Raw genomic sequence first — 13,155 nt, forward strand, 5'->3', positions numbered from 1 at the left:
CTTTCCTGCCAGGCACTCTCCTGGTCCGTCCAGAGTCTCACAGCTCCTCCAATGTGGGCTTCTTCGGTTTTGTATTGGCTTGGGCCATTAGAAAGATGGCGACAACTAGACTGCTCAATGTTGTTTCTATAGGCGATCTTTATGTCTCTGCATCTCTTTCTCGTGGCAGTACAACTCTTCTTCTTTCTTTGTGGGCCACATGAGTACTTCTTCGTCTCAGTATTGGGTAAGGATTCTCTCTCTGGGTGGTTCTCTTTCCTGCTCGTCCCAGTACTTGCTAATTATAGGGAAAAGTATTTATTTAGAAAGCCTACACTATTCTTTGTCTAACCTCTCGCCCTGGCTTTTCAACCAATACCTCGCAACTCTCGCCCACTGCATTGCCATTTTCTACTCAAATTTCCAGTGCTATGCTGACGACACAACTCATTTTCAGGCTGCCCTCGGCCACCTCCTCTCCATCTCTCATCTCGGATTGCCTTACCACCATTCAAGATTGATGTTCCACCAATGATCTTTGTCTGAATGCCAGCAAGACTGAGATCCTCCTCATCGGCACACCTTCTCCATCCTTTCCCCTCGCTCTATGGCCGGCCTCCCTTGGCCCTTCTCCTACCCCCACCTGCGAGGCTAAGAACCTAAGGATCATCTTTTATTTCACACTTTCCTTCTCCGCCCACATTTCTGATGTCTCTAAAAAGTCAAACTTCCTACTGCACCTAATCAGAGGTACTCTGCCCTTCCACTCCTTCCCAAGAAACTCATGGTCTCCCAAGCTCTGGTTCTCTCAAGGTTGGACTATTTTAACAGCCTCTTTATAAACTTACCTGCCTCTACTCTCCGCCCACTGCAACTAATCCAGAACAGGACTGCAAGACTTGTCCATGGTCTCAAGCCCTGGGATCGTATCTCTACAGCTCTGAAATCTCCCCATTGGCTCCCAGTGGATGCAAGGATTAAATTCAAAACCATCTGCATTGTGCATAAGGCTTTCTGGGGCCTAGGTCCAAAATACCTTCAGCTATCCCTCCGCAAATACCTCCCCTCCCAAGCTCTTCCCTCCCCTACCTCTAACTCCCTCAGGGTCAGTCGTTTCTCAAAGAAACGAGCTGGGGATAGATCTCGGTCTTCAGCTGGGTCAGCCTCCATGCCACTCTAAAACTTGAGGAGAACCATCACTGGTTCAGGAAGCACCTGAAGACCTTCCTCTTTGCTTCTGCCCCCACCCCCACGCTGATCTGTTCTCTCCTGGCACCGTGCACCTGGCCACCCTCTGTCCTCTGGCCCCAGGTTCCTGCTCACCCTCCTGCACTGCCTCCGGGCCACACCTTGCACCGGGGTCTGTATCTGTCCCCATGCAGTCCCCCCCACCCCTTTTTCTTCCTGCAATGATCTGACCTACCCGGTCTGCTGCCTTATACTCAGCACTTGCTAGCTGCACTACCACTTTGTTGCTTTTATTATTTAATTATTATTATTTATTCTGTTCTCCTTTTGCTCTGCACTTTCCACTTCTCCTCCCCTTCCTTGCACTTTCCCCCTATGCCTCCCCCATGCACTTGCGCGTTCTCAATGTCACTGGGCCTAGTAAGATCGTTGTTATGTCCTTGGGTCCAGTGTGCTGACCATACTACCTCCTCCATTGTGTCATTGACTTCCATGGTTATCTATTTCTACTAAGTACGGTCAGTTCTACCAGAGATACTGTGGGACTCTGTGCACTTCAAATACTTTTAAGACCCTGGATGTTCTTGTTTGTGTGCTCCTCCATGCCTGTTATTTACATGTAATATTCAGACTATTTCTTTGTTCAACATATTATAAAGATTATATTTCTCCAGATTTATTCCCAGGAGCTTCCCTTATTGGTATCCCAAAAGTGTTTACTGTACCTAGTAACCATGCTTGGTATCATACTAAAATGCAAACTAATAAATGCAGACCTGAACAATACTGGCTGGATCCAGGCATGCGAGAGGGCGCAATAAATATCAAGTTAAACAATATACATGAGAAGCCCGGCATGCGCGCTGAACGTGGAATGCAAGCAAAGTGGCAGGGCTGCGGGTTTGTTTGGATTCTTAGCATGTGGATGAATTATTCTATGTGATCACTGCGTCCTGCTGTTTTTGTACTCAGGATTTTCTTTGCTGACATTTCTGGCAGCGGAGTGATCACATAGATAGAACATCCTTCACCTTCTTTAGTGTTGCCTTGACTATTCAGGTATAGAACCTCTAGGAGAGGCATGTTAACTCAGCAAGACACAATAGCCTGATGTATCTTGTCCCAGAAATGAGACCAAGGAAAAAAATCCCTACAACCTACATTGAAGTCAGGCAAAGATTCTTTATTCCGGACATTCTTGACCATAAAAGACAACTGCAAATTAATTTAATATTGTGCATATTAAGATCAGCAACCTTTGTTTTAAAAATACCTGACATATCTAAGAACAGTTTCAAACATATATTATAAGTGAATTAATTTAAAACTCTAGTACATACTGTAAACTCTCAATATTCCTGGGACCATCAGCTTTTCTCCCTCCTTTCCTTTTTCCCGTAAACTCCAGACTCCTTGCATACAAAGATAGTACCCAAGCCTTGAGTGGAGATTCTACACTTAATAAAAAATAAAGTGCTTGATGATATTGTATCAATCTATTAGCCATAAAATAGTGGAAGCAGTACCTTTTTCCTTCACAAATAACATGTCGGGCAAAAAAAGAGAAAATGTGCTATACTCTCTAGTTCTGCCTGGAACATCGGACACCTTGCCTCAATACCTCGGCCTCATCTCTTACATAAAGTTCACACAGCAGTAAGCATTCAAATCGTGCTCGAGTTAATGATGCAGACCCTTGCTTTTTTAGGGGGGATTTGGAGCTGAGGGACAAACGGTGCCTCTAAGCCGAGGGATGCTTCAATTCAAACATTTTGTCTGCCACATATTGCTGGCGCCTGCCACATTTGACCGTTACTGGTCAGTTCTTAGGCTTTAGGTTGCGATGTATATTCTGGGTCAAAACCTAGACCCTCTTTTACCTTAGTCTCACCCAGGCGGACTCTGAGGTGGACCTAGCAACAAGGTTCAGGCAAGAAATTGCCTCTTCAGGCTGCATCTGTGTAATCCATTTTGGCCATGCAGGAGTGATTTCCTGTCCTACCGGACATCATTCAGGTGAGGTGAAGAAAGATCCTGCAGGTTACCAATTGCATCACCTTCCCCCAGCAGTGGGTGATCAGGTCTGGTTGAGGTACATCCTGCTGGATTTTAACAAGGGGCTCTGTACAGTCACAACCTTAGCATCAACTATACTTCCATTAGAATTTGGAACTCTGCCACCAACCAGCGGGGCCCTTAAGCCAGTTGTGAAAGAAGGGCAAAGCAGGATACTGTACTCTGAGAGACAATGCGTCACTGATAAAACCTTCAATTAGGTCTCATCAAGGAAACATCGAGTAAACAGTCAGGGAAAATTGAAAACACAAAGGCCTCTTGTATAATTGCAGTTTAGGACTTTTCACACACAGAAATCACAATGCTAAGCAAAGTCGTCCTACCTTTTGAATCTCTTTAAGCAGCACGCCGTCTGTCATGAACTTCACCCGAGTCTCGCTCGTGACGTTCCCTTCATAACGGATCTGATAGGACACCACCCTGGATGGAAATATGAGGATACCACAGTGAGGAGCAGCAGATCGATCGGGCTAGAGGTGTAACAAATGTGGGTCACTTCATAGGTAAGTGCAAGTATCAGCTCGAGTGGTTCAGAGGTACCCAGCAGGGAGGATTGTGGAATGGAGCTAGCAGGCGACTGCTACATTCAGCAGGTATTAAGATGGAATACTAGAATCTAAACTGGTGGACAGATTTTAGGAGGCCTCCCTATTTATAGTGAACAGGGGAACTCAGAGTTTAGCCAAAACTCAATCAAGGTAGCAGTGGACAACAGTCGATGTTCTCAGGAGAGTGTATGGGGTCGGGGAACCACAATGAGTCCACACAGTGAAGCACAAAATAATTCAATTTAGACAGCAATGTACAAAAAAACCTTAAAATATAGTAAATAAGTGCCTATGCCCAAGAGTCACAAAGCTTCTCCCCAGAATGTATTCGATGTATGCAAGGGAAGAACAAGTTACACTCTTACCTGGTAACGTTCTTTCGATGGGATGGTCCGACGACGTATTCCATATCTATGACAGTAATCACCACAGCTATGCTGCTTCGGAAAAACTTTCGACGTCTACGTCCTGCGTCGATGACGTCGATACGCCGCCCTCGAGGACCTCCTCCGACGGCCGACGTCACTGGATGTTATAAGTAGGACACACGACGCCCGTAGCCTCAGTTCTGTTTTTTCCGCGAACGTGTTCGCTTCGGAGATCTCGGCGCGCCTCGACTCTTTGGAGTTTCTGTTCTTTCTCGGTTCTTCGAACCTGTTCGTATTGTGAAAGTATATTCTTCGTGAAGCTTCCACCCCGCGTCCGGGCTTCAAGAAGTGTGGCGGCGGGTCCAAGATGTCGGTGATGGACTCGCACGACGCCTGCCTCTGGTGCCTCGGGGAGGCCCACGACACGGTTGATTGTGTCGACTGCCAGTTGCTTACTTCCAAGGCCTTGCGGGAACGTAAGAAGAAGCTGTCGGTCAGTATGGTGTCCAACCCCCGGGAGGTGAGGTCCACTGGGCTTTCGACGGACGATTCGAGTACGTCTAAGGGGTCTCGGTCCCGGAGTGGGTTCCGCCGCTCCTCTGCCTCTTCGAGGCACTCCCGGAAGCGCCGTCATCGGTCGCCTTCCCCATCCTCTTCTGAGGACTCTGCCCGGCGGGTTTCTTATCCCACCAAGCAATCCTCTCCGGAGGAGTGGGCTTCCTTCGGGAAGACAATGTTGGCGATTCTTGAATCGCAGGGCTCCGGTCCGTCCGCGCCTCCGAGAGGGGTCGGTCGTGACCGTACTGGAGACACCACTCGTATGCCTTCAGGCTCGGGTGGTCGGCACGATTCGCGGGAGAGGTCCCGCTCGGACAAGGGGAATCGTTCCAGTCATGCCCGTTCCAGGTCCCGGTCCTCGAATCGCTCGAGCCCGTGTGCACCTGGTCCCAGGCCTCGAAGCGCTCGAGCCCGTGTGCACCTGTGAAGTCTTCGAAGAAGACGTCAACGCCAGTGGCCCCGAGGTCGTCGACAGACTCTCTCAAGGCACCGCTTCCGAGGAAGTCGTCGACGCCATCGGCGCCCAGGCTGTCGAAGGACACGCTCGGGGCTCCACCCTCGAGGCCTGTGTCGGAGCCGTCGATGTTGTCGGCGCCGCGCTCGACGTCGATTCACTCGACGTCGACGCCGTCTTGCTCGACGCCCTCGACGCCTTTCGAGGCTGTGGTGTCGGAGGTACGCCGTGGCACGGGGAAACCCCTGGAAAGGCTCTGGCCAAGGCTAAACATGTCTGTCTCCCCTAATTATATTTCTGAGTTGCATGTGGGTTCTGATGATGGGTTGGTTCTGGACACGGTACCAGATGAGATTCTTTCTGGTCACAGCCAGATTGAGGACTTGCGTCAGTCACTGCATGACGCCAGTGGTCTAGACACCTCTCCGGAGGTGGAGTTCTGTAGGCCTGAGCCTGGCACCCATGCCGAGTCATCGTACCGGCGCCTTATGTCGAGGGTCACCGACTACTTGGGGTGGTCGGCGCCCCCAGTTGATTTTGTGCAGGGTGACCTTATGGATATCCTCGATCACAGTCCACCCACTGACCCGGTACTGCCATTCCATATGGCTCTGCAAAGAAGGGTGGCAGCAGCTTGGACTGCTCCGGAGAGTCTCCGGCAGTGGGCAAGTCTTTGCCGCAAAAATACCGCCCAGCCAGTAGCGACCCTTGCTACTTGTCCAAACACCCCACTCCAGAGAGTTTGGTGGTGCAGGCGGCTACGGCCCCGGCAAAGCAGGCGTCGTATCCTACCATCCCTCCTGATAGGGACGACAAGCGTTTTGACGGCTAGGTGAAGAAAGTGTTTTCTTCAGGGGGTATGGCGCTTCAGGCGGCCAACTCCGTATGTGCCTTGTCACGTTTCACGCATACTCTGTGGAACTGTGTTTCCTTAGCGGCTGAGCATATTTGCGAAGGGGATGAACGGGATGGTTTCCTTGCCTTGGTTCAGGATGGCAAGGATGCCATGTGTGAGGCCGTTCAGTCTGGTTTGGAAATGGCAGATTGCGTTAGCCGGTCCGTGGCGGCGAGCACCGTGATACGCAGGTTTGCGTGGTTGCAGAAGTCAGGGTTTGCTCCTGATGTGCAGGCCCGGCTCCTCAACATGCCCTTTGATGGTGTCCACCTTTTTGGCAGCAAGGCTGACGAGAGTCTTGAGAGGTTACAGTCCTCAAAAGCTGCAGCGCAGTCGTTAGGAACGCTGCGGTTCGCCAACCTCCGCCATTTCGTCCTAGGGGACAGCAATAGAGGGAAGGTTCCTTTCGTTATTACTCATCCTTTAGTAAAGCGTGAGGAGCTGCAAGTCAAAGGGGCCACTGTAAGAGTCCCAGAGGTGGAAAACAAGGTACTCGAGGTGCCAAGGCCGCTCGGGCTATTGACTCTTTGCCCTCAGGCAACGCCGCAGCCGCTTCAGCTCAGTCATGAGGCCATGTCCCATGGTTCGCCGGTTGGTGTGGGAAGGATGGCGCAGCATCTTGCAGAGTGGCGCGCCATCACTTCAGATGTCTGGGTTCTGGAGATCATAACCCACGGCTACTGTCTTCCTTTCCGGCACAGGCCTCAAGACAATCCACCGGGGAATCTCTTTGAAGAGTCCGGATCCGCTCCTTGCGCAGGATATTCAATCTCTGCTGGAGAAAGGCGCCATAGAACTGGTGCCTGTAGCGGAGAGGAACAAGGAATGGTATTCCCCTTATTTTTTGATTTCCAAGAAAGATGGGGGATTGAGACCCATCATGGACTTGTGCAGTTTGAACAAACTCCTCAGGAAGGACAAGTTCAAGATTGTTACTCTCTCAAGTCCTCCAGGCCCTTCAACTTCAGGACTGGTTGGTGTCTCTTGACCTCAAGAACGCTTATTTTCATGTGCCGATACATCCAAAGCACCAGAGGTTCGCGGTTGGCGACTTGCACTTTCAGTTTCGGGTCCTGCCATTCGGATTGACCTCCGCCCGAGGGTTTTCACCAAGCTCATGGTAGTGGTGGCCGCGCACCTCAGGAAAGGGGGGGATTCACGTCTACCCCTACCTGTACGAATGGTTGATCAGGGCGCGCTCTCCCGAGCAAGTCCTGGATCATCTGTCCGTCACCTGCCACTCCCTAGACAAGCTGGGCTTCTCCCTCAACTTAAATAAGTCCCATTTGACACCAACTCAGAGGCTCCAGTACATCGGAGCAGTGCTCGACACGTCCCTGGGGCAGTGTTTTCCTCCCCAGGTGAGGGCTCATCCCATTCAGCAGATGGTGCACAAGTTTCAACTTGCCCAGAGTCTCCCAGCGTTCGAGTTCTGGAGACTGCTCGGCCTCATGGCATCCTGCATTCTTCTGGTGCCAGAGGCCAGGTTGCAGGCACTTTCAGTTAACCCACCCTTCACTGTGTTTCATAAGGACAGGGTTGTCCTTAGAGTTTGTCCTTCCTTTCTTCTGACGGTGGTGTCGGAATTTCATTTACGCCAGAAGGTTGTTCTGCCAGCGTTTTATCCTCCTCCACATCCTGGTAAGGAAGAGGAGAGGCTCCATAGGCTTGATCCTAGGAGAGCGTTAAGCTTTTATATTTCACGCATGTCCCGGGTCAGAGTGGATGATCAACTCTTCATTGGTTACGCTGGAAAGCATTTGGGACAAGCTGTGACGAAACAGACTTTGTCTCGCTGGATTATTTTGGCTATCTATGAGTGTTACCGCTTGGCGGGTAAGGACCAACCGGTCGGCTTACAGGCCCATTCTACCAGGGGTATGGCTGCGTCTACTGCCCTACAGAGGGGTGTTCCTATTCGTAACATCTGTGATGCAGCCACCTTGGCTTCGGTACATACTTTTGTACATCACTACTCCCTCGATTCCATCCGGGAGCAGGATCTGGCCTTTGGCAAGGTGGTCCTTTACTCCGCAATTTGATTGGGCATTCAACATTTCTGTTTTCTAAATTCTTTTCCCACCTCCTTGCATTGGTACTGCTTTGGGAGTCTGTCATAGATATGGAATACGTCGGAGGACCCAATCCCCTCGAAGAACAAGTTACTCTCTTACCTGGTAACGTTCTTTCGATGGGATGGTCCGACGACGTATTCCATATCACTCCCTTCCTGCCTTCCCCGCTACAGAATTTCTTATGCAATTGCAGCTTACATTTCCGCAAGGCTTTGTGTGGTCAGACTGGCAGAAGACTGGTGCAACAAGTTCTGGGGAAAAAACGACAACTGAGGCTACAGGCGTCGTGCGTCCTACTTATAACATCCAGTGACGTCGGCGTCGGAGGAGGTCCTTGAGGGTGGCGTATCGACGTCATCGACGCAGGATGCAGAAAGATTTTCCGAAGCAGCACAGCTGTGGTGATTACTGTCATAGATATGGAATACGTCGTCAGACCATCCTATCGAAAGAACGTTACCAGGTAAGAGAGTAACTTGTTCTTCGCATTTATATAGCGCTACGAACCCTCAGGTATCTGAGCGCTGCTATTTATTACCCACGGTGTGTGGTGCTCATTTATCGACCTCGGAAGGATGAAAGGCTGAGTTTGGCCCTGCCGGGATTCGAACCTGCATCAGCAGGCTCTGCACGGATGTCAAAGCGAGCGCTCTACTCGCTGTGCCACTTGACCGGCTAGTCAAGTCCCACAATTTAACTTTTAAGTCAGTACTAAGCTCCATCCCTTTAGCAGCCTTTAACGAAGAGAAAAACACATCTTCATCGGGTAACCCTTGAACAAACTTGACCGGTGGTGGTTACCTTATTTTAGGATTCTGCTCTGTTGAGGGACACCCACTTCCCACTTCCTGCTTAGTATGAGGACCATATTTAGCTGCAACAGCAGTGACAGATTGAGACCCAAATGGTCCTACATTTATAAACCCAGGTGTGGTAACAGGTTCTCCAGCCCCCATTCGGGGTAGCGACCATTTGTCAAGAGGGCCTCTTGATAACACACTTCTACTGGATCCATCAGCTAAGGTATGAGTAACTCTCTTAACTTTTACAGGACCAGTTAACCTTTTAGCTGCTACCATAGAGGGTTTCACAAAATCTTCCTGGTTAATTAATAGCCGATTTTGTGTCCTCAATGGTGTGACCTGTTTATCCTTTACCAGGTTTTCAGGTAATTTTTCAGACATCAAGGGTCCAGATCTCTCCATCAGCGAAATTTCAGCACATAGCGCCTGTTAGGCAGAGTTTGTATGCAGTACCCTTTGGGACCACTACACACAACTAAGACTACAGGTGTAAGCAAAACCAACCTTTGGTATAAGTCTTTACCACACAGTTTTTGGTAGAAGGCTGAGCAGCCAGGCCTATCTCAAGAGGGAATGTGAGCTTGTAAGGGTGTGAAACATTCACTAAAGGAGGCAACTAATATCACCCAAAAAAGTATGCAACAATACTAATTACTAAGCAGTTGAGCTCCCTTGAAGTATGAGCAAAATAGCAATAATGTAGGAGCAAAAAGGCATAAATTACTAAAACGAATATTACACTTACTCTAAAACAGTGCAAATTGTTTGAGTTCACCAGAGGCGTTGATGCAATGCAATAGGTAGGCCAAAGTTAACAGGCTAGTGTCTTGTATAAGTAAAAACGGTTCTGGTATTTAAAATGGAAAAGTCTTTGCCACGGTTCTTAGAAGTAGTTCACAGAAGAAAGGTTTGTATTTCGGGTTACAAGCTGACTAGGCCTGCAAGTTGCTTAAGTTCCACGAGCATTCGCAGTGAGAGGTAAGTTCTCGTGTTCGGGTTTTCACAGTACCTTATATTGAAGAAAAAGATGCAGCTGAAGACTTCCGTTCCTGTCAGTTCCTGCAGATCTCGCTGTTCCTGAGCCTCAGTCGTGGGGACAAGAGGGAGGACATCGGGAGATGCCTGCACTGCACGGGGACGGGTCACAAAAGCTGGCAAATTGGCAAATCTTCGATTCCGGTTGCTGTTCTTCAAGCACACAAGCTGGTGTCCTTCCCCCTAGTTAATCCTAAACAGCTCAGAGAATGGTATCCAGGTTGCTTACGAGTTGATTGGTCCTACCAACTCAAAGGAAGAAGTCGTCCTTGAAGGGCTTCTCTGTCTAGGTGAACTGGGCGATTCGGACCTGCAGCAGGGCTCTACCGGGCAAACCAATGGTACAGTAGTTGCAGCAGCCATCCTCTTCCAGCTCGTCTTTGGTTCTTTCGTTCCACTGGTCGACTCTGCCTTTCAGTCCAAGAGACTCACCTTTTAAACAGTTTTCTTCCATTCATTCGAGCCTAGCTGCCACTCACCCAGCAGGGTGGCTGTCCTTGCCGGACAGTCAGCCAGCCAGCCAATCACGCCAGAGTGCATTTGGGTCTCCTAGGAGACTAAGCACAGGGAGTTTGGGGCACCTCCCTCACTTCCTGCCCACCCCAGACACTGGCACCAGAGGCGGTCTTCAGTCCTGAAGCCCGCCAAAGGCACAGAAAAAAAGGGACCAAACCTGGTTTGGTGCGCTGAGACAAACTCTAGAAGGACCTTTCCAAAAACAAATGGTGAAAAAAGAAGACTCTGACCCATTTAAACAAAGGGGGTATAAGTGCCATCTTGAAAAACATGGCTCCTGCGATTTTTAGCTATCGGTGTTGGCGGTCGGGAAAAATCATGGTAGTTCATTGTAAAAACACTGCCACCAGCCATTTCGATAGGAAAGGTTAGCATTTGCCTGCTACATGAGTTTCTAGACATAGGGGATACTAGGTAGCCCCTGCAGCACTCTATTGTATGATAGTGTGTGCTGGAACTAGGAATTTAAAAAGACTAGTAAAGTCAACTTAACTTTACATTCTCTGGTAATCAGTAGTTTATCCCAGAGAAGGTATTTAAACATTGGAGTAGCCTAAAAAGCTTCCCAGTGTCACTTCACTGAGGGTGTTGCGTGACACACATGAAAAGATGATGCCTGTGGAGTTATCTAAAACTCCATAATCAAAGAAATAAACACAGAAAACAGACAGAATTAAAGAGTACAAAGTCCCAAAGTCCAGCAAAAGAGCTGGGGGCCTCGAAGGTAGAGAGGAATTAGCACATTTATGAGAATTCTTCCCAACAGTGCCTCTAGCTCATCTTCTTCGTTGGCTGCTGCATCCAGGACAGTGCATCAGAATTGCGTTTTTGGGGACCTGGCATATGTTCAATAGTGAAGTCAAAGCCTTGTAGGCTTATGGACCACCTGAGCAACTTCGGATTCCCTCCCTTCATGTTCATCAGCCACTTTAAGAGCTTATGGTAAGTCTGCACAGTGAAGTGAGTCCCAAGGAAGTAGGATTTCAGCTTCAAAAGGCTCCACACTATGGGAAAACACTCCTTTTCCACATTCGCCCACCTAAGCTCTCTGTCCTTAAGCTGACATTTAGGATGTTCCCTGCCTTTTTCATCTAACTATGAAAGGATAGCACCTATCCAAGCGTCAGAGGCATATGTCTGCACTATAAAAGGTCCCTGGTAATCGAGTGCCCTAAGAACAGGGGCCTGACAAAGGGAAACCTTAATGCCTTGGAAGGACTTCTCAAAATCCTCAGTCCAAGTGACATTCTTGGGCTTTCTGGGAGTTGTGAGGGCAGTCAGAGGGGCAGCTTTGGTACATAGTCTGCCATGAACTTTCTGTAATACCAAGTGAGGCCCAAAAAAGCTCTCACCTGGGTTTGGGTTATGGGGGTTGCCCAGTATTGTATGGCCTGCACGCTTCTAGGAAGAGACTGAATCCTGCTCCCACCAACCACATGTCCAAAGCAGGTCACTAAGCCCTGACTAATCAGGCACTTGATTAGCCTTTATGGCTAGGTGGGCCTCCTGATGAAGCTAACTCCAGATGTCTAACATGTTCTTCCCAGGTAGGGCTGACAACTGCTATATCATCCAGATAAGCCATGCAGAATACATCAAAGCCATTCAGGACATGACTGCCAGCCTCTGGGAAGTGTCAGGTGTATTCTTTTGTTCAAAGGGCATTACCCTGAACTGATAAAGTCCTTCAGGTGTTGGAAATGCAGTCTTCTCCTTGGAATTCTGTGTCAGGGATATTCTTTTATTTTATTTTTTTAAGTTATTGTGTATACAGTTTAGAAGAAAGCTTTAACACATTTTAAGTAAAATAATAATTAAAAAAGAAAATTATCACATACTTAGTTCTTATACAGCAGAGAATTACTAAAAAATAAATTGTTTTTCGCATTTTAAGAATACAAAAAATGTATATAAGAGTAGATATCAAACAACAGGATAGAATACATTTACATATCATTAATAAGATACCAATAACAGATCAATTTGTCTGGCAACTTTCCATTCTTAATAGTAAAAAAGGAAAATTCATTAGGCATCAGTTGAAGCTGAAGGTTGCAAAACACACATATAGATCCTATATTCAACACATAGCCTATGAAAAATGCCCATGATTTAGGAACATAGACTTTTACTTAGTTCCTCCAGTAATCTCATGTCACTTTAAAATTTTGGGAGTTGCTTATTTACACATTTCCATACTTGTGTTATAGCAATGATCCCGATACGGCTATATCCAGACAAGCAGTTTAACCACAAATATTCATGGGTTATTTGCCAATACCCTGCAGTAAGGTCAAAGGTGCTAAGGTATGTGGCAGCGTCTAGCTTGTGCAGGGGATGCGCATCGGTCGTGGTGACAGCATTAAGAGCTCTGTAGTCCACACTGAATCTCAAATCAGAGTTACCCGATTTTGATACCAGAACCACAGGACTGCACCAAGGAATACTGAAGGGCTCGAGCACCCCAAGATCCAACATGTTGTTGACCTCCAACCTGATGTCGGATCTTACTTGGTCTGAACAACTACAACTCCTAAACTTGGTAGGTCCACCAACTCCAGTGCCAAAGTCCTACTCGCACCAATTTGTGAAGCCTGGAATTAGGGAAAATAAGAGGGGAAGATTGCCTCAGCAAGCTGAGGTGAAAATTGTGCTGAGAC

The 13,155-nt window shown here is 48.2% G+C and overlaps 1 protein-coding gene across 1 annotated transcript in view; it reads right to left on the reverse strand.

Moving 5' to 3' along the window:
- DHX37 (DEAH-box helicase 37) overlaps positions 1–13,155 on the reverse strand; it is a 1,051,990-nt gene that overhangs the window by 857,820 nt on the left and 181,015 nt on the right. Inside the window, exon 8 of the mRNA XM_069620118.1 lies at positions 3,567–3,663. Within this exon, the coding sequence (XP_069476219.1) occupies positions 3,567–3,663 (97 nt within the window). The remainder of the gene's footprint in view (positions 1–3,566; positions 3,664–13,155) is intronic.

This window comes from Ambystoma mexicanum, chromosome 10, assembly GCF_040938575.1.
Source record: "Ambystoma mexicanum isolate Mex_15411 chromosome 10, UKY_AmexF1_1, whole genome shotgun sequence".
NCBI lineage: Eukaryota > Metazoa > Chordata > Amphibia > Caudata > Ambystomatidae > Ambystoma > Ambystoma mexicanum.